General features: G+C 37.4%; 2 protein-coding genes across 2 annotated transcripts; both read left to right on the forward strand.

The window, feature by feature from the left end:
* The first annotated feature begins 599 nt into the window (after window positions 1-599).
* Window positions 600-1,339, forward strand: LOC122492302 (keratin-associated protein 21-1-like). The gene has a single exon (XM_043596015.1). It carries the CDS (start codon window positions 765-767, stop codon window positions 1,023-1,025), a length of 261 nt encoding a protein of 86 aa, XP_043451950.1. The 5' UTR covers window positions 600-764; the 3' UTR covers window positions 1,026-1,339.
* A 14,701-nt stretch (window positions 1,340-16,040) lies between these two features.
* LOC122492262 (keratin-associated protein 21-1-like) lies at window positions 16,041-21,394 on the forward strand. The gene is made up of 2 exons (XM_043595977.1): window positions 16,041-16,087; window positions 20,694-21,394. The coding sequence occupies exons 1-2, from the start codon at window positions 16,041-16,043 to the stop codon at window positions 21,061-21,063; spliced, it is 417 nt and encodes a 138-aa protein (XP_043451912.1). The 3' UTR covers window positions 21,064-21,394.
* The last annotated feature ends 351 nt before the right edge of the window (window positions 21,395-21,745 follow it).

Genomic DNA, 21,745 nt, shown 5'->3' on the forward strand with positions numbered 1-21,745 from the left:
TCTTTCATGAAAATGCAATTTTATAAATTAAATAAAATCTCATTTCTGTTTTTTGGCTATAGATGCGGACATAAATTTGAAACCGTGAAAAAAATTGATGTTTTAAAAATGAATCATAAAAGGAAATATTAATGTAAGTGAAAAAGAAAAGCCCGGTCTTCCCGGGACTGGTGGTCCCGAATTTCAAACTGTTGGCTTTTTGTCGATGGTCTCATGAAATTGAGTGATACCTTTTGGCTTTTCCTAGTAAACCATCTCTCATGTGAAAATATGGAAAATCCCTAAAGAGGAAAAAAAAAATGAGTTTGGAACAGAAGAGATGGAGAATCTCAAATGAAGGTAGATTATTATGGCCTGTTGGATGTCAGCCAAAAAAGGGTAAAAAAATTGGTTGTTTGGAGCCCAGAATGTTTACTACAAATGTTGTTTCTTATCATAAAGGCTGGTTACAAATTGCTAATTTGAAGGTCTTGTGTAAGTAAGGTTTTGAAGATGAGACAATTGATTCTTATTAATGATTCACAAATGATTCAGGTTGTGGCTGTTGTTACAGCAAATGTCTTCATTACCCCTGAAGCCATACCCTAAAACCAGGAGTGAACAAATTACTCAGAGAGGTCTTGCAAATTATCCAGTGGCCTGACTTGTGTGGTGGGTCCCACTCACACTGAGGGCATATAAAAGGCCCTCTGTAGGGGAATCGTCCACAGTGAAGTGACACTTCTCTCCTTCTCTACCCAAGCACAACCTCAACAGCCAACACCATGTGTGGAAGCTACTACGGAAACTCTTACGGAGGCTGCGGCTATGGAGGCTGTGGCTATGGAGGCTGCGGCTATGGAGGCTGCGGCTATGGAGGCTGCGGCTATGGAGGCAGTGGCTATGGAGGCTGCGGCTATGGAGGCTGCGGCTATGGAGGCTGTGGCTACGGAGGCCTGGGCTGTGGCTATGGCTCCTGCTATGGCTGTGGCTATGGATATCGCTCCCACTCTCTCCATGGCTGTGGCTCTGGCTGTGGCTACTAGTAATGAGGGCACCGTGGGAGACTCTCACCCTCTACACCTGGACGTGGGATTCACCAATTCTGAGCCCCACACGTTCTGAGCCTTTCCCTTGGGTGACGATATCCTGCAGGATGAAAGTCTAGTAGGTCTGTTGCTGCCTACAGCCTAACCTACACATTCCTGGATTTACCTCGTGGAGTGGAAGATGGTGAAATTCACCTGTGACCCCACAGTTCCGCCCTCATCTGGATGATGGTGTCACAGCGACTGCCTTGATGATGTCCATGCTGGAGTTCGTTTCTGTGACCTAATAAACTTGTTCAATCCAAATGGCAGTCCTGGTTTTGATGTTGGTCATTTAATGCCCAGTATTACAACTTTTGTTTTGTTTTGTTTTCTGTTTTCAAGAAAGCTAACAACTGCTTTCTTTGGGAGGTATTTTTTTTATCTTTAGGTCAGTCGTCTTAGAAAAGTTTTTGTAAAGTTCAGTTTCCTCCTCCTCTGCTACTGAGGGAATGCTATCTCTTATGCTGGGTAACAGGTAGCAGTAAATCAAGTACTACTTACATATTAGGTTAAGCATTGCCTGGCATATAGTACATAATAAATAAAAAATTAATTTCCCCAAACTTTTATATTCGTGTTCCATAAATCAAATGAACATTGTTGCTGTATGCTTCTCTACTTTTAATCTTCCATCTCAAAGGTACTATTTTAAGGGATGCCTGGGTGGTTCTCTCAGTTAAGCCTCCAACTTTGGCTCAGGTCATGATCTCACAGTTTAAGTGCGGGCCCCGCATCAGGCTCGGTGCCGATAGCTCAGAGCTAGAGCCTGCTTCAGATTCTGTGTCTCCCTCTCTCTCTGCCCCTCCCCTGCTTGCACTCTCTGTCTCAAAAATTTTAGTATATGTGCTGCCGAAGCGAGCACGCTCTCTCTCAAAAATAAACATTAAAAAATTTTTTTTAATAGGCACACATTTTTTAAAGTTATCCATTTTATTTTTTTTTTATTATTTTTTAATGTTTATTTATTTTGTGAACTTGTGAACTGTGAGATCATGACCGGAGTCAAGGGTGGAGGTTTAACTGACTGAGCCACCCAGGCATCCCTCAAGGTATCCATTTTAAAGGTATGAGAGACATAACCTAAGGAATAGTTTAACGATCTATTACATCCCAAGCTGGTAATAAATTGTAAAACTATTTGGAATGCATGGTGGGCCATAATATTTAGATAAAATCTCTGTTTCCCATGTAGGCTGAGAAGCTTCAGGGTCTCATGAGATTCCAATTCCAGATGTTGGATAGGACTGTGGTCACATCTGAGGCTTAGCTGGGATGGATTCATTTCCAGACTCATGTTATTGTTGGCAGATCTCAGTTCATTGGAGTTGTAGGAATGAAAGGCTCATTTTCTTGCTGGCTGTTGGCCAGGGTCCCTTGCAAACCCTCCGCTGGCAGTCACCTTCAGTTGGAAAAGGTTGCCCATGGTTCCTTGCCAAGTAAATTTCCAACATGGTTGCTTGTTTTCTCAAAGCCAGCAAGGAAGAAGAAAGACTCCAGCCAGATGAATGCCATAATCTCATGTAACATAATCACTTACACATAACTATTAAATTTGCCATATTTTATTGGTTACAAAGCAAGTCACAGGTCTCCCTCACACTCACAGGGAGGAGGTCATCCCAGGGCATTTTCATCAGGAGGCAGGAATCAAGGGGGCATGTGGAGAGTCTGTGTACCACAGACTCAATATTATTCATCCTTTATAATAGGAATTAACAAGTTGTCCTTCATTTTCAGTGTTCTTCAACAACTAAGATAATAAGATCATCTCATCCTTGAATTTGGTAGAATTCTGAGAAATCGTCTGTGTCTTGGCTATTTTGTGAAGTATTTTGTTAATGATTTTCTTTATTCTAAAGAAATTGGTCTGCTTTTGATTTATAAATCTAATGGCATCCATTTTAGTAATCTGTATTTTCCTAAGAGATGATCTATTTCATCTAGGTTTTCAAATTTATTATATACATAGAGCTCTTAAAAGTTGCCTGCCTCATATGATGTTTAAAATTTCTTCTGTTTTAATGTTCCTTCATGTTATTTATTTTTTATATGGTTTCTGTCTCTCTTTTTTTTCTTCATCAAATTAGCAAGGTCTGTTAATTCTCTCAAATAACAGCATTTTGGCTCGTTATAAATCACCTTTTTTTTTGTGATTCCCTACCTCATTAATGTCTACGTTTCTATTTATTATTTCTATCTTTGTGCTTTTTTGCTTTTAAAAGTTTCCTTTATAAGTGTTTTAAAGCATAGTATGAAATATGAATTTATTTTATTTCATTTTTACTGATGAAAGTCTTCATGCTATAATCTTTTTAAAACACTGCTTTAAATATTTCTCATAGGCCCTGTTATGGACCATTTTCATCATTTTAATTATTTTAAAATCTGTAATTTCACTTGTATGACCTCTCTCACCCAAGAATTTTTTGACAGAAGGCTTTATATTTTCCATGTAAACGGGTATTTTTTTTTTTTTTTTACAGCTTGATTTTATTTTTAAAGGGCTTTCTGTTCTTTGGTTTTGTTAACAATTATTAGTTTTATTGTCAGACATCAGAGAGTATTTTTTTCTAGTATTTCTACTTTACAAAACTTATTAATGCTTTCTGTAAATACATAATAAATTTTTGTGGATGTTTTGTGGGAGCTTGAGAAGATGATTCATGTCTGTTACTAGTATATAAAGGTTAATATGTAACCATAAAAGCTACCTTATTGATCACATTGTTTAAGTCTTTGCTTTTTTTAACTTATTTTTTCCACTTTGTCTTGTTCTGAAAGTGCTGCTTTAAAGTCACCTATTACTAATATGTTACTATCTATGTCTTGGCATCATATATCTGTACCTTCATATGCATCTTGAGAAGTGTAAGACATTTCTTGTGGTTGGTTTTGTATTTGCATGAGAAAGCTCCCCTCTTTGTCGCAGTTCATGCTTTTTGGCCTGAATTCTATTTGGTTGATATCAGGATTGTTATATTTTCTTGTGACATTTTGCCCAGATACCTTCGTATATGTCTTTATTTTTGTATTCCTGAATATTTTGTTTTAGATGTATATGTAGAGCACATATATACGTGTTTTGTTTCATGAGCCAAATTTAAAATGTTTTCTTTAATAGGTAAATGAAGCCAATTCATATATGTTGATATGATGGATATGTTTCATAATTCAATACACTTTAATAAATTATAAAAATGGTATTTGGATGGTTGTGGTTTTTCTAGTGGTTATTTGGGTCTCTTTGTATCCATAACAATTTTAATGTGCTTAGTTTCCCTTTTGCTTATTCAACCTTTTATTATCTGACACATATATATTCATATATATCTGACATATATATATACTAGTTATATTCATATTCGTAACTTGCCCTGTTGTCTATACAACATCAGCTTCATTTATTTTCCTCTTTACCTCTTCTGCTACTCCCTTGTCTTTTAGTTGGATTATTACTAGTTTGTCATCACAACACATTTATATAACATATTTATATATTATTAATATAATTCTGTATAATTAATATATAAATTATATATTATTAATTAATATATTATAATCTTCAAGTCTAGTCTTTGTTTTGATTTGGCTGTATGTTACACTAAATATATATCACTGCACATGCACATAGTCACACATATGTATATACGTATACACACAGACATGTATACACACACACACACACACATCTATATATCTCTATGTCTTCAATGTTTTGCTACTCAGTATAGGCTTGTGGGTGAAGAATTTCCTAATTTCTTCTATGCTGAAAACTGTTGTTCTAATACATTGTTATATGAATAACAGCTTCCTTAGATATAAAGTCTTTAGTTAATGCTTGTTTTTATTAGTCTTTAAATGATTCTCTTCTGTCTCTTTTTGAATGCAGCTCTTGAAAATTCTGACTAATAGCCGAATTATTTATTCTATGTAAATTATTTGATTGCCTAAAAGCCTTGAGTAAGCTTTCTTTATCATTAAAATATACTATTTTAATAGCTTATATTTATAATTAATAATTTTATATTAATGTTCTCTGTTTCCAATTAGGACCTGTCAATGAGAATGTTTAGATCAAGCAAAATAAATTAATACCAAAATGCACCAAAATTACAATTTTGAAAAGTAAAGACAAAGAAAAAAATCTTGAAAATCACCAGACACACAACACATTATCTAAATAACAGCAATTTGAATAACAGTTGATTTGTCATCTGAAAGGATGGAGTAATAAAAAACAGCATAGTATTTTTCAAATGCTGGGAAAAAAAGAACTGTCAATGTATTTTACATCTTGCAAAACTATTTTGAAGAATGAAGGGTAGGGTCCCTGGGTGGCTCAGTTGGTTAAGCGTCCCACTCTTTTTTTAATGTTTATTTTTTTATTTTTGAGAGAGAAGGAGGGGGAGGGGCAGAGAGAGAGGGAGACGCAGAATCTGCAGCAGGATCCAGGCTCCGAGCTGTCAGCACAGAGCCTGATGTGGGGCTCGAACCCATGAACTGAAGCATCCCACTCTTGATTTTGGCTCAGCTGGTTCTGGGCTGCCAACACAGAGTCCACCTGGGATTCTCTCCTCTCTCTGACCCTGCCCTGCTTGTACTCTCTTCCTCTCTCTCTCTCTCAAAATAAATAAGTAAACATTAAAAAAATGAAGGGGAAATAAAAACATCCTCAGGAGAAAATAAATAATTTGTCGTTAGTAAACCTACATTTAAAGATTGACTTCAAAAAGTTCTTCAAACAAAAAGGAAATGCTAAAGGAGGGGATCTTGAACCATCAAGAAGGCACAATGGAAAAAACAGAAATATGAGTATATCCAATAGACCAATCTCTTCCTCATGACTTTTAGAAATCATAGTTGGTGATGGAAATAAAAATTATAACACTATAAGCAATAATATTAAAAGTAGACATGATGAAGGAATCTAATCAAAGGAAATGCCCAACACTTCACTTGTGCCCATAAATATTGATATACCAGTACACTGTTATAAGTTACATGTGCATACAGTAATACCCAGAGGAAGCATTAAAAAAAAAACTATGCAAATATATACGTTCAATAATACCATAAGTTAAGATGAGAGGAGAGGGGAGTTAAGATGACACAGTAGTAAGGAGACCCTGGGTTTGTCTCCTCACTCAAACACAGCTAGATCAACATCAAACCATTTTGAACACCTAGGAAATTGATCTAAGGATTAACAGAATAGCCTGCATAATTTGAGGGATAAAACTGGGCAGGCAGGTACCTAGTGTGGAGAGGTGAACTGGAGGAGAGAAGAGCCATAGTGCTGGAGAGGGGACAGTGCCCTTCTTACCAAGAGGAGAAAGAGGGAGAGGGAGAGCAGTTCATCAAGTTTGCACAAGAAAGCGTTCCCTCTGAAAGCAGCTGGGAGACCTACATAGGAGACTACACAAGAAAACTGTTCCCTAAAACCATTGACAGAGAAAAAAGGAGCAGGTTTTAATACCACTAGATTTTTATAAACAGCAGAGCACAGAGTCTGAAGTTTCAGAGGTCAGCCCCTGGTGGTGCTCTGGAGAGAAAGCAGAGCAGAGCCCAGGGAGTGGGCAGTGTGGTCTGAGGATTCCCTGGGTGGACTGGGGAGAAGCAGGTACCCTGCTGGGAGTGCATTTGGTAGAGGTGATGCAGTTGCTTCTGTGGGCAAAAGACCCACTGGACTTCATTAAGCTGCCACGTTCACCAGTATAGACGGGATCCGGCGCGTTCAGGGTGGTATGACCGTAGACTCATGTTCACCAGTATAGAAAGAAAGAGTCTAGCTGAGGGCAGCAAATCCTGGTGCCGGTGTGTGTAGTGATTTATCATAAACTCTAAGCTGCTGTGGCTATGCAGTGGCATGACTGTTTCCTGGGACAAGCTGACACCAGCCACAGCACGGTGAGACGGTTCCCCAGATGTTGTGGGTCTGAACCTCAGGGGTCGCTGAAGTGTGGGTTTTGAAACACCGCTGCACTTAAACTTCTGGAGAGAGGTACCACCTGGTGGGCAGACAGCTTGGACACAGGGGGAAGGTGGGGAGCTGATGGAAGTGGGGGATAAAGGAAGGATGACTGTGCATCTGTGAAGGCACAAACTCCCTGCTCTGAAGACCAGATGAAGCCATTTTAACATTAGCCCATCAACACTGATAGACCCCAGTGAACTAAACAGTGCCACCAAGTGGAGAATGGAGCCATTACTGTGCTGTGCCCTCCAGGCACATCTCCAGTAGGAGAAGTTGGCCTGAGAATCAGAGCAGCAGGTCCCTCCCCCAGGAGACCAGCACAAATCCCTTCCACCTGCTTAGTCCACTGACCATAGAGTTCTACAAAATTTCAGCTCTGGGGAAACTGGATTTAATTCCATTTAGTTATTTATGTTTATTCATTTTGTTGTTGTTGTTGCTTCTGTTTTTATGCTGTTGCTGTTGTTTTTCTTTTCTTTTGTTTATTGGATGGAGAAATAGCAAATTGTTTTATTTTATTTTACTATTTTTTTTGCTTTTTAGTTTTTTAATTTTTTTTCTCTTTTTGTCTCTTTTCTCTTTTTTCTATCAAGCTTCTCTTAAAAATCAGACCAAAATATGCATAAGATCAAGCTTCCTTTATTTGATTTTTTAAAATATTAAAATTTTAATTTCATTTTATTATTATTATTATCATTATTGTGTTTCTTCATCCAAAATGACAAGACAGAGGAATTCACCTCAAACTACAGAACAGGGAGAATAGGCAGCGAGGCATTTAATCAATGAAGATATAAGTAAGATGTCTTAACTAGAATTTAAAACAATGATTATAAGGATATTATCTGGGCTTGAAAAAAGTGTAGAAGACACAAAAGAATCTCTTTCTGCAGAGAAAAAAGAACAAAAATCTAGTCAGGCTGAAGTTAACAATGCTATAACCAAGATGCAAACACAAATAGAGGTGATAAAAACAAGGATGGACAAGGCAAAGGAACAAATTAGCAATATAGAATATAGAATTATGGGAAATAATGAAGCTGAAAAGAAGAGGGAAACAAAGGTCAAGGCTCACTAAGGCAGACTTATGGAAATCAGCAATTTATTAAAATGTAATAACATTCTTTTTTTAAAAAAATGTTTATTTTTGAGAGAAAGAGAGAGACAGAGTATGAGTGGGGGAGGGGCAGAGAGAGAGGGACACAGAATCTGAAGAATGTGAGGCTCCAGGCTCCAGCGTGTCAGCACAGAACCTGATGTGGGGTTCAAACTCATGAACCACAATATCATGACCTGAGCTGAAGTTGGCCACTTAATCAGCTGAGCCACCCAGGCACCCCAAAATGTAGTAACATTCATAGCATAGGAGTCCCAGAAGATGAAGCAAGAGAAAAAGAGCAGAATATTTATGTGACAAAATTATAGCTGAAACTTTCCTAATCTGAGGAAGGACACAGACATCAAAATCCAAGAAACACAAAGCACTCTCATCAAATTCAACTCAAGCTGGCCATCACCAAGGCATATCATAGTCAAATTCACAAAATACTGGGGCTTCTGGGTGGCTCAGTGGGTTCACCCACAGCTTGTGGGTTCGAGCCCCATGCCGGGCTCTGGGCTGATAGCCCAGAGCCTGGAACTGCTTTGGATTCTGTGTCTCCCTCTTTGCCCCTCCCCCACTCATGTGCTGTCTCTCTCTCTCTCTGTCTCTCTCTCTCTCAAAAATAAATAATCGTTAAAAAAAATTCAAATTCCCAAAATACACAAACAAGGAAAGAATCCTGAAAGCAGCAAATGAAAAAAAGTCCTTAACCTACAAGAGAAGACAGATCAGGTTTGCAGCAGATCTGTCCACAGAAACTTGAAAGGCCAGAATGGAGTTCCACAATATATTCAACGTGTTGAGTGGATAAAAATATGCAGCCAAGAATACTCTCTACAACAAGGCTGTCATTCAAAATAGAAGGAGAGACAAAGAGTTTCCCAGACAAACAAAAACTAAAGGAGCTTGTTACCACTAAACCAGCCCTATGGGAAATTTTAAGGGGGACTCTATAAGTGGAGGAAAACAAAACAAAACACCAAAAGCAACAAAGACTAGAAAGGATCAGAGAACATCATCAGAAACACGAACTCTATAGGTAACACAATGGCACTAAATTCATATTTTTCAATAATCAACTGTGAATGTTCCAATCAAAAACATAGGGTATTGGAATGTATAAAAAAAAAAATCCCAAAACAATATCCATCTATATGTGGCCTACAAGAGACTCATTTTAGACCTAGGACATAAACAGAAAGCTGGAGTAGCCATACTTATATCAGACAAATTATATTTTAAAACAAAGACTGTAACAAGAGATGAAGAAAGACACTACATCCTAATTAAAGGATCTATCCATCAAGAAGTTTGGGGAAATTGGTTCAAGAATTCCTTATACGTACATAAAAGGGTTAAAAAAAGCTTTGGGCAGAAAGCCACCACCACAGGGCAAAAGCACCCAAAGTTAATCATTAAGTAGAAAAAAAGCTTAGGGTGGGAAGCCGCTGCCACAGGGCAAAATTTCCCAGAGTTAGTTAGTGAGGTATTATGATGGAGTCAAGAGTAGCTGGCATATTATCTGCAAGAGACTACTTTCCATCTGGCACCTGTATACTTTGATCCCAACTTCAAACTCCACTTGCCCCCCCCGCCCGCCAGACCTTTGCTTCTTACACACAGAAGTTAATGATTACTATCTGATTGTTTTCTTCACATTTACCATGTGTAGAAGATCTTGAGAGATCAATGAACATGAAGACAAAATCCCTGTTTGGGATCCTTGTCTTCTCCCAGACATTAGCCTTCCTCATTTTCATTTCTGCATCTGCTCTCTTGCTGGACAAGAAAGAACTCCAGACTCATGGTCTGTGACAAAGAAGATCTAACAGTTGTAAATATTTATGCTCCCAACTTGAAAGCACCCAAATACATGATACAATTAATTACAAACATAGAGAAACTTACTGATAATAATAGAATAATAGTAGGGGACTTTAACACCCCATTACAACAATGGATAGATCATCTAAGCAGAAAATCAACAAGGAAGCAATGGATTTGAATGACACGGTGGACCAGATGGACTCAACATATATTCAGAACTTTTCATTCTAAGGAAGCAGAATACACTTTCCTTTTGAGTGCACTAGAACATTCTCCAGAATAGATCACATATTGGGTCATAAATCAGCTCTCAACAAGTACAAAAAGATTGAAGTCATACCATGCATATTTTCAGATCACAATGCTATGAAACTTGAAGTGAACCACAAGACAAAATTTGGAAAGCCCTCAAATACATGGAAGTTAAAGAACATCCTATTAAAGAACGAATGAGTTAACCAAGAAATTAAAGAAGACCTGAGCCAAAGTCAGAAGCTTAATTGACTGAGCCACTCAGGCACCCCTGTTGGATTTGTATATACCAGTAATGAAGCAGCAGAAAAACAAATCAAGGAATACAGATACAACTGCACTTAAAACAGTAAGATACCTAGGAATACACCTAACTAAAGAGGTAAAAGATCTATACTCTGAAAACTATAGAGCACTTATGAAAGAAATGGAAGAGCACAAAAAGAAATGGAAAAACATTCCATGCTCATGGATTGGAAGAACAAACACTGTTAAAATGTCTATACTATCCAAAACAATCTACAAATTCAATGCAATCCCTATCAAAATACCACCAGCATTTTCACAGAGCTAGAACAAACAATCCTAAAATTTGTATGGAACCACCAAAGACCCTGAATAGCCAAAGCAATCCTGAAAAAGAAAAACAAAACTGGAGGCATCACAATTCTGGATTTAAAGCTACATTACAAAACTGTAGTCATCAAGACAATACTGTACTGGCACAAAAACAGACACATGGATCAATGGAACAGAATAGAAAACCCAGAAATGGACCCACAAATGTATGGTCGACTAATCTTTGACAAAGCAGTAAAGAATATCCAATGGGAAAAAAACAGTCTCTTTAACAAATGGTGTTGGGAAAATTGGATGGTGACAAGCAGAACAATGCAACTGGACCACTTTCTATAGCATACATAAAAATAAATTCAAAATGGATGAAAGATCTAAATATGAAACAGGAAGCCATCAAAATTCTAGAGGCGGCAACTTCTTTGACCTTGGCTGGAGCAACTTCTTACTAGACACATTGCTGAAGGCAAGGAAAATAAAAAGTAAATATGATAACATCATGTTGACATCAAGATAAAAAGGTTCTGAACAGTGAGGGAACCAAGCAATAAAACTAAAAGATAGCCTATGGAATGGGAGATGATATTTGCAAATGGCATACCTAATAAAAGATTAGTATCCAAAATCTATAAAGAACTTATCAAACTCAACTCTCAAAAAACAAATAACCCAGTTAAAAAATGGGAAGAAAACATGAACAGACACCTTTCCAAATAAGACATCCAGTGGCTAACAGACATGAAAAGATGCTCAACATCACTCATCATCAGGGAAATACAAATCAAAACCACAATGAGATCCTACTTCACACCTGTCAGAATGGCTAAAATTAACAACACAAGAAACAACAGGTGATGGTGAGGATGAGGAGAAAGGAGAACACTCTTGCTCTGTTGGTGGGAATGAAAAGGGGTGCACCCACTCTGGAGAACAGTATGGAAGTTCCTCAAGAAACTAAAAATAGAACTACCCTATGATCCAGGAATTGCACTATTAGGGATTATCCAAAGGATACAAAAATACAGATTCAAAGAAGTACATCCACCTTAATGTCTATAGTAGTTTATCAACAATAGCCAAACTATGGAGAGAGCCCAAATGTCCATCGACTGATGAATGGTTAAAGAAGATGTAGTATGTATATACTACATCCCACATTATATACATATATAATGGAATATTACTCATCCATCAAAAAGAATGAAATCTTGTCATTTGTAATGACATGGATGGAGCTAGAATGTATTATAATAAGAAAAATAAGTCAATTAGAGAAAGAAAAACACCATATGATTTCATTAATATGTGGAATTTAAGAAACAAAGCAGATGACCATATGGGAAGGGGCGGGAAAGAGGAGAGATAGAAATAAACCACAAGAGACTTTTAACGATAGAGAACAAATTATGGGTTGATGGAGGTAGGTCAGTGGTTGATGGGCTAGATGGGTGATGGCTACGAAGTAGGACACTTGTCATGAGCACTGGGTGTTTGTTGTATGCAACACTGAATTCTACTCCTGCAACCAATATGTAACTGTATATTAACTAACTAAAATTTAAATTAAAAAAACCAAAAAAATTAAGATGTAATGCTATAAAATGTTAAAAAATAACATAGAAGGCAAGAAAAATAATCAGAGTAACAAGAATTAGAAGAAACAAATAGAAAACAAATAATAAAGTGGCAGACTTAATTGCTAACATATCAACAATTTGATTGAATGCACGTGGTCTAAATACAACAGCCAAAAGACAGAGATTGGAAAAGTGCATTAAAAAAATCCAACATGACCTACCTATATTCTGTTCATAAGAAACTGACTTCAAATTCATTGACATAGGTAGGCTGAAAGTAAAAGGATGGAAAAAGTTAGGCTCTATAATTGTTAACAAACTAAAGCAGGAGTGGCCACATTAAGACCAGATAAAATAGACCTCACATCAAAGAACATTACCAGAGACAAAGAGAACTATTACATATCTTATGAGGATTAATCCACCAGGAAAAATAATAATTCTAAGTATACACCAAACAACAGTATCAAAACATATGAACAAAATGTGATCCAGTTGAAAATAGAAATAGAGAAATTTACAATTACACTTGGATATTTTCAACTCCCTTCTGACAAACTGATAGAACTAGTATGCAGAAAATAACCCAAGAGACAGATGATCTGAAGAACACAATCAGTCAAAAGAGTTTTTCATATATAGAATTCTTCACCCAGCAGTGAGAATATGTATATAGTTTTTGTCTTTGTTTTGTTGTTGTTTGTTTGTTTGCTTGTTTGTTTTTTAGGCTAGTCTTTAAGGTTTGCCCTGCACCCAGGAGGGCTCTTAGCCATCTTTCCTCCTGGTTCTCTCTGGTAAACTAGCCAGCTTATGGTTTAGCTTGTTGTCTTAGAGCAATCAACTTCCTCTTAATTGTTTATCATCAAAATCTCTATTGTTTGAAGCATACCCTTAAGTTTGAATTTCCTACACACTATTCTAAATAAACTAATTCATTTGAAGAAGTGTTCAGAGCTCTCTGTTTTATTTTTCATTTATTTTTATTTATTTTTAATGTTTTTAAATTTATTTTTGAGAAAGAGAGAGAGAGACAGAACGTGAGCGGGGGAGAGGACAGAGAGAGACAGAGACACAGAATCCGAAGCAGGATCCAGACTCTGAGCTGTCCACACAGAGCCCGACATGGAGCTCAAACCTACGAACTGTGAGATCATGACCTGAGCCAAAGTTGGACACTTAACTAACTGAGCCACCCAGGCACCCCAGAGCTCTTTGTTTTTATGGCTTGCCTCCTGCTCTGTGCAAAATATCTGAGCAACTACTCCAGAACTGGAGATAGAAACAGTTGTTTGCTTATTCTCTCATAGAGACACATCTGCATTACTAGTAGTCACTGGGCTTGGGCAGTAGCCTCTAGGTTTTTAGGTTTGAGGTACCCGTCCTGTCATGAAACCTCCTTCCTATGAATGGTGTGATGGAAAGCAAGATAGGGACTTATGGCTGTTAGCTTGTTGGGTGATGGGTAGAGCTTGGCACTACAGGTAGGAATGGGTAGATGAAGGGAACCACCTACCTCTTGGCCAAGTTCACTTGCAACTTAGTCATTGCAACATAGAACAAGAGATCATGAGATATACTAATGGCCTGCCTACACAGGAGAGATACTGTAGCCTTTGACAACAAAGAGGGGGTACTATTTTTATGGCCTCCTCTGCCCAGTGTTGACCTTCTGCCATATTAACCTGGAGGAGAAGAAACAGAAGGAGCAGATTGTAGCTTAAGTAGATCAAGACTCTCACTAAGGGGCGCCTGGGTGGCGCAGTCAGTTAAGCGTCTGACTTCAGCCAGGTCACGATCTCACGGTCCGGGAGTTCGAGCCCCGTGTCAGGCTCTGGGCTGATGGCTCAGAGCCTGGAGCCTGTTTCCGATTCTGTGTCTCCCTCTTTCTCTGTCTCTCCCTTGTTCATGCTCTGTCTCTCTCTGTCTCCAAAAAAATAAATAAACGTTGAAAAAAAAAAAAGACTCTCACTAAACCTAGATTATGTTGATTTTTTTGAATGAATGTTTCTTCATCTGTTTTGTGTCCTTGGGATAATTTCAGAAAGACTTGAATTTTTTTAAGCGTGTAATATATCTGAAGAGGGCCTGATAGCTGATGGCCACTTTTTAAGTGTGTGGGATTGAGTCAAAAGCCATAGCTTCCACATGGCTTCCACTCTGACCTTTTCGACTGCTTTAAGACAGGGACCTCTGTTGACCTGCCTTTTAAGACTTCTGCCCACTATGGCAGGACCAAAGCCAAACTTATTAGAAAGGGACTTACCTTAGTGTTTCTCCCTCTAGTTTCACTGCCTGTCAATGTTTGTAGATGTCAGAGTGGTACAATTATGTGTTGTCTGTTTTCAATTGATGGAGGATAAACAGACATCCTCTGGATGCCTTCAGGAAACATGCATTTTGTTGCTGGTTAAGAGTTTTTCCAGCTTCATACTTTAATAGCCATTCAGGAAGTAATTTTGTATGAATCTTAAATTAGTTGTAAAGGCCCCAAATTCTAACATAGTCATTAAATGTTTAGAAGATATTGTTATGTTATACTTTACCATTATTGACATCATCATTAACATTAATAATAAATGGGGTAAATGAAGAAGTGTTATTTGCTGAACACGAACCAAACTAGAAGGCTCAATGCTGCACTTTCCAGCCTATAGTTGGGTCAAAGTTGCGTTTCGTGAATTTGGCCTACCCGAATTACTGCTTTGTTATGAACAATAAAAGGTCATTGGCTTGAAGGCAGGCAAATATCAACCTCTGTGAAAAATTTAGGGAAGCAGACTTAAATTCTGTGTTCACTCTATGCCCACATTGGAATCGCAGGCAGAATAGCTACCTGTGTAACCACCATGCATAGATTGAGTTTGAGAATATATTTTGTCGGTGAGTGACAAGAAACAGGCATCCTATATAATTTAGAGGAAAACAGTTACAGTTGCCCAGAACCACAAATTCAACTGCTGAGTATCAAGAAACAATGAAATTGAATGAAGCATTAAGTAAGGGGGCACTGTTTTTACCAATGATTTTAGCCAAACACTGGAGATACTGAAGATGAGGCTTTGATAAGACCAAGGTATATTACAGTAGCCTTTGGATCTGCCCATGAAAACACATTTTGCCAAAGTGCTGGTTGAATACAGCGATCAGGCTTAACACATCCATATTATCAACTATACATTGCCAAAGGGCGAGCAAACTGTCTCTCTTTCTTTCACACATACAGCAATATATATATATATATAAACACACGTGTATAGTGTATGCTGTGCATTTGTAAAATAAGATTACTTTCAGTGAAAAATGAATTTGGATATTTTTTCAAATGGAATTGTTAAGGTTGCTTATATTTAATCATGTAAGAATAACACAACATTGAGGCTTTTTGTTTTTGTTTTAAATTGTTAGAAACTCTAGATAATAGATCAAAGAAGTCCTGATGTGGTTCTTATAGGACAAGATTTGGTTGTCATTGTTTGAATAGCCCATAATACTGTTATTATAAATAATGGAGGGGATACACATAGTGCCTCACAGGGTTATGATCTATAAAGATCAACAATCTAGATTTCTGAGAAGAATCCAGAAGACCAGAATCTTTCATAGCAGCATGGACGATAAGAGGCATATCCATAGCCACTGTAGTAGCCATTTCCCAGGCCTCCATGGCCATAGCTCAGGCCATCATAGTAGTTGCTGTAGAAGCTCATCTGTGAGAAGAAGGCTCAGAAGAACAGAGTCAGTTTCTAGAGCTTTAAATTTATAATATACCCAGAACCTTACAAACGAACTGAGTGGTATGTGGGGCAAACCACAGGCACTGTTGGATTCATGTTTCAAACTAGTTGGTATTAAAACCATCTCAAGAATTTCTCATGACCAATATATTTAAGACAACTTTACTGTGTGTCAGGATGCCTATAATGAAATCATGTGCCTTTGATGAGAGATTCTTCTACTTTGGTGACTTGTTTATTCCAGATTCCAAATTTAGACTATGTTATTGCTACCATGCCATCATACAACCTATGCAGATTCTACCTGTGTAAAACCCTAGTTTTATGTAAAAATATTCTCCTTACACCTGAATATTTTCTGTCTTGGGAACAAAAGGACAGTTTCAAAGGGGGAGAGAAAGATGGAAAAATTGTGGGAGAGGAGACATAGTGCCAGGATTCACTTGTAAACATTGAATGACTAAGTGTTTTATCTTTTTTTGGGGGGAGTAATATTATTAGCTTTGGTTTTTACTTCACATGTACATGTAATCTATAATTATATACATGACCCCAAACCAGACAGTGACCTTGAAGTCTGACCCAATTACCCCTAAATATATAGAAAAGAAGGGACTTATTTTATTAGAAATTTGAGTTTTAAAGGATGCCAGAAACTCTCAAGTGGTTTATTGATGTCATGCACTGTTGGGTATGTTGCCCCGAAAAGACACATCTCTTCTGGTTTCCTTGCTCAAAATGTATACCCTCAATCTAAGTATGATAAAAATTCAGACAAATCCAAATTGGAAACTCTTCTACAAAACACCCAAATCTTTCAAGCTGTCAAGGCCAGGAAAGCCAAGGAAAGACAGAGAACTGTCACTAATTGAAAGAGACTAAAAAGATCCTGCAACTAAATGCAGTGTGAATTGGATTCTGAAACATAAAAAGGACACTAGTGGAAAAAAATGGTGAAACAAAATCTATAGTTTATTTTATTTTATTTTATTTTTAATTTTTTTAACGTTTATTTATTTTTGAGAGACAGAGAGAGGCAAAGAATGAGCTGGGGAGGGACAGAGAGAGAGGGAGACACAGAATCTGAAGCAGGTCCCAGGCTCTGAGCTGTCAGCACAGAGCTCGACACAGGGGTTCAACCCATGAACCGTGAGATCATGACCTGAGCTGAAATCAGATGCTTAACACAGGCACCTGTAAAATCTACAGTTTAAAGTATTGTTCAAAGTTAATTTCTTTAGTTTGATAAATATACCATGGTTATGAAAGATGTTAACATTATAGAGCATTGAGTGTTGGGCATATAAGAGTTTTCTGTACTATTTTGGCAACTTTCTATAGGTCTAAAGTTATTCCAAAATATGAAGTTAAAAAGTAAAAATAATCTTTCATTTTATTGACTTGGCCATTTACTAATTCACTTGTCAAATTTTATTAAGAACGAACTATATACTAGGCATTATTATGAGCACTGGGATGGGGCAATGAACAGGACAGACAAGGATGCTATTGTTACAGAACTTATGTTCTAGACTAAGTAGGGGCAGAAAATTCAAGACGGACAAAGATTAAGGGAGTGAATGAGATAACTTCTGATAGTGACGAGTCTATGTAAATAATAAATCAAGATGAGCTAAAGAAAACTTCAAGAGTTATTGGTGAAGGATTACTTCAGACTGGTCATGGAAAGCTTCACTGAAAGAAGCAAGAGAAAGATAAGCCATTCTCGATGTTACTTCAAGGGATCAAAGGCAGAGACTTTAAGGTGGAAAGAAGCTAGGGCCATTTGAAGAGCTGAGAAACCACTGTGATCTATATATTATAATGGAGAGGAATCATATGAGCTCATAGATGTAGTCAAGGCTCTGAGATGCAGGGTCATGTCGGCTGTATTTGCTAAGCTTCGGGGTTGCTAGGTGTAGCAAATAAATATTGAAATTCAAATTTAACTGCATGCCTGGTAGGTACTCAAGCCATCCTAATGTGGGTAGTAGACACTGAAGGATTACCATCAAGGAGGGCCATGATCTGATCTGTGCTACGCATGCCTTGAGACATAACAGGAAAGAATGAAAAAGTCTGGGTAGTATAAATAATCATCAGCTTAATTTTGTCATGTTAAATTTCTAATGATGATTAATCTATGAGGATATATACATTTATATATTAAGATTAGAAGTATATGAAATATTATATATAATACACCTGCAATGAGATTGGAAATATACATAGAGACTGATTGGAGAAGAGAATGTATACAAAGTGATCCATCTAACAAGAGTTTGGGTAGAGACCAGAGACCATAAGTGGGGCAAATACCTAGCGAGACCTTCTCACATTTGAGGGTAAAATCTGAGACGTAAAAAGACAGGACACTTAGAAGAAGCAGTTACTGAGGTTGGGATTAAACCAAGTGTGCCTGGTAGGTTGAAGGTGAAGGTTGGAGAGCCTTTCAGGAATGAAGACAGAAGTTGGTGAATCTGAACGCTGCTCAGAGGCTGAGTAAAATAAAGACTTGACCTCTAGATTTGGCAGGACTGCGGTCTTGATGACCTCAGTAAGAGCAGTCTCAGAAGCATATTGGAGATGAAACATCAAAACACAGGACCAGAGCGATAAAGGTTCTCAGAACACTGCCATGGAAATACAGTTGTGAAGTTTTGTTATGAGGCAAGATATAGAAATGGGGATTACTCGGAAGAGTACTAATTTATGATAATAGAATATATTGAGAATGGAGTATATTTAGGACAACACACCAGAAAAGATAGAAAAAAAGAAAAAGCAAGTGCGAAGCTTTCATTGCTATTATCAGAGAGAATAACTTAATTTTTCAGGAGAACCACATTAATTTTAGGAAGTAAATTCTAGAGAGATAAATGTCTAGCAAATGTTATTACAGATATCATTTGTACAAAATGCAATGTATTCGATATCCTTTAAATAAAATACAAAAACCTTAATTATAGTTTTTTTTTAAATTTTTTAATTAACTGATGCAATTCATGTTTACCAAATTTAGGCAATGTTTTAAGAGTGTAAGTATCTTTGAAGAACAATAAAAATCATGCTATTTCCACTATTTTTTCTTAAAAAATAATTGTTTGCTAAGGCTCTGAACTCTGAGAATTGAGTTTATTGCTATTTACTACGTGGGAAATTTGAATGTCATGTGGTGAAGATGTCCTACACCTATATGTTGGTCCAGCCGATAGTGACTAAAATGTCACAATAATGTGGCACTTTACAAAAAATGCACCTACCAAGAAATGCACCTGGAAAGTACATTCAAAAACATGATCACTGAATGTGATGAATGTGTTGTTGTGATCATTAGAATGAAACAACTTTTTGTTTAAGAGGCTATTTTTTTTTTTTTTACTCATTTGAAATAGTTACCACGTAAGACAAATTGAATAATTTGGGCAACTCTGTGTCATTATTCTAATGATCTCCAGAGAGAGTTGATTAAAATGCAGAAGGTGTCTAACTTCTTGAACCATCTTCATGGTGATATAAAGCATCCCCAATTCCATTCTACAAACCCTGCCTAACATTACTTGAGAGAATAGATAAAATGGCATTTTGCCTAAGAACTATAACCCAATATCAGAAATCAATGTGACTACATAGATAATATTGCCTTCCCACATGCATTTTTCTCAAATACACAGCAGTGCATTTTTTAACTCTAACATAAAACTCCCCCTCCCCACTTTTCTTTGGCATCACTTTAAGATGAGCTATCACACTATTTGAATGAAGATAGTTATAATTCAAAGGTTATACAAGAGGGCTCAGCATGTCGGGTCACAAAGCATACTGTTTTGAGAAAGAAACAGTTCTCTGTCTAAATTTATTAACAAAAATGCATGATGCTAAGCTTATTGGACAGTTACTTAGAATAGTAACTAATGATAGCATATGTAATTAGGACAAAAAAAAAGAAATGTAAAAATTGGATTCCACCAGAATAACTTGCATTGTCTTGTCCTTCAATAGAAGCTGGACATAAATGAGAATAAAACTCATTGGTATAAGTGCAAAAGTAGAAGATATTTTGTTCAGACCTGTTTCCCTTGAAATTTTAATGAGTTAAATTATTATCAACATTATGAGCATGAGAGATGCATTATGTTTTCAATATAGAAAAAGCCACTAAATCCCTGAAGAAATTAATTATTTGGATCAAAAGAGAAGAAAAACTCATTAATGAAAAGAAATGCTATTCTCTGTGAAATGTTTTACAATAATATAATTATTTGGGGGCCAAGACCATAGCAAATGTATTCTTTCTTGAAATAAAGGATGATTATAGGAGGTTAAAGTGAAGGTCTAATTTGGGGTAGGACTGTGTAGATGTGACTGAGTGCCTCCCCGCATTCAAGTTCTAAACTGGATACATGACGTCCGGACAAAGCAAATCACCGTAATACCTCTGAAGCTTTATCTTATGTTTGAAGAACAACAAACTAACCCAATTAGTCATAAAATTAGCCAACGACATGACACATGTAGTGGGTGACACCCACATCGAGAGCATATAAAAGGTCTCTGCAGGAAGAAATGTTCACAGTGAAGTGACACTTCTCCTCGCCTTCTCTACCCAAGCACAACCTCAACAGCCAACACCATGTGTGGAAGCTACTACGGAAACTCTTATGGAGGCTGCGGCTACGGAGGCTGCGGCTATGGAGGCTGCGGCTACGGAGGCTGTGGCTACAGAGGCTGTGGCTATGGAGGCTGTGGCTACGGAGGCTGTGGCTATGGAGGCTGCGGCTACGGAGGCTGTGGCTATGGAGGCTGCGGCTATGGAGTCTGCGGCTATGGAAGCTCTGGCTACAAAGGCTGTGGCTACAGAGGCTGTGGCTATGGAGGCTGTGGTTACAGAGGCCTGGGCTGTGGCTATGGCTCCTGCTATGGCTGTGGCTCTGGCTGTGGCTACTGGTAACGAGGGCACCGTGGGGGACTCTTACCCTCTACGCCTGGACGTGGGATTCACCAATTCTGAGCCTCACACTGTTGGGTGCTGATTATCCTACATCACAGGTTTTAGACACCACTTTTCTGAAGAGTTGAACTCTGGTTCTCTCTACGTCTGAACGACGAGTCCTTCCTTTCTTGAATATAACCCGTGAAAAGTAGAAGAATGTGAAAATTATCCTCTGAGCTCCTGTGTAGTGTTTCATCCGGATGAGGCTGTCATGGTTCCTGTCTTTTGATTTTCATACTGAATATTTTTCTCCATTTCTCTAATAAACTTCTTCAATTTGGCATAACAATCCTGGTTTTCTTATTTAATATTAATAGTTATCTTTTTTGGCTTGTGAAAAATTATTTGTATTAAAGGAAGCAATAGCCTTCTTTAGGGGATATTTTCTTTTTATATTTCTAATTCCGTTGTCATACCAAGTCCTTGATTTGTGATATGAAGAAAGTAACAATCTTTGTAATGGTCAGTTTTCTTCTCTGGTAAAGCAGTAATAATGTGTGACGCTGGGCTATTGTTAAGATAAACAAGACAGTATTTGCCAATTTAGTTACGCAGTACTATATATTCCATGTACGTTTACATCAACATTTTCATCTATGTGAAATTCCTTACAAGATATGAGTTTTGATGCATGATTCCA

This window comes from Prionailurus bengalensis, chromosome C2 (genome assembly GCF_016509475.1).
Source record: "Prionailurus bengalensis isolate Pbe53 chromosome C2, Fcat_Pben_1.1_paternal_pri, whole genome shotgun sequence".
Taxonomy (NCBI): Eukaryota; Metazoa; Chordata; class Mammalia; order Carnivora; family Felidae; genus Prionailurus; species Prionailurus bengalensis.

What these genes read in the sequence shown, in the direction of transcription:
- LOC122492302 (XM_043596015.1), top strand. Translation starts at nt 765, where the DNA reads ATGTGTGGAAGCTACTACGGAAACTCTTACGGAGGCTGCGGCTATGGA.
- LOC122492262 (XM_043595977.1), top strand. Translation starts at nt 16,041, where the DNA reads ATGGCCATAGCTCAGGCCATCATAGTAGTTGCTGTAGAAGCTCATCT. An exon ending in GTTGCTGTAGAAGCTCATCT is followed by an intron (nt 16,088 to 20,693) that starts GTGAGAAGAAGG and finishes TTCACAGTGAAG; the next exon opens with TGACACTTCTCCTCGCCTTC.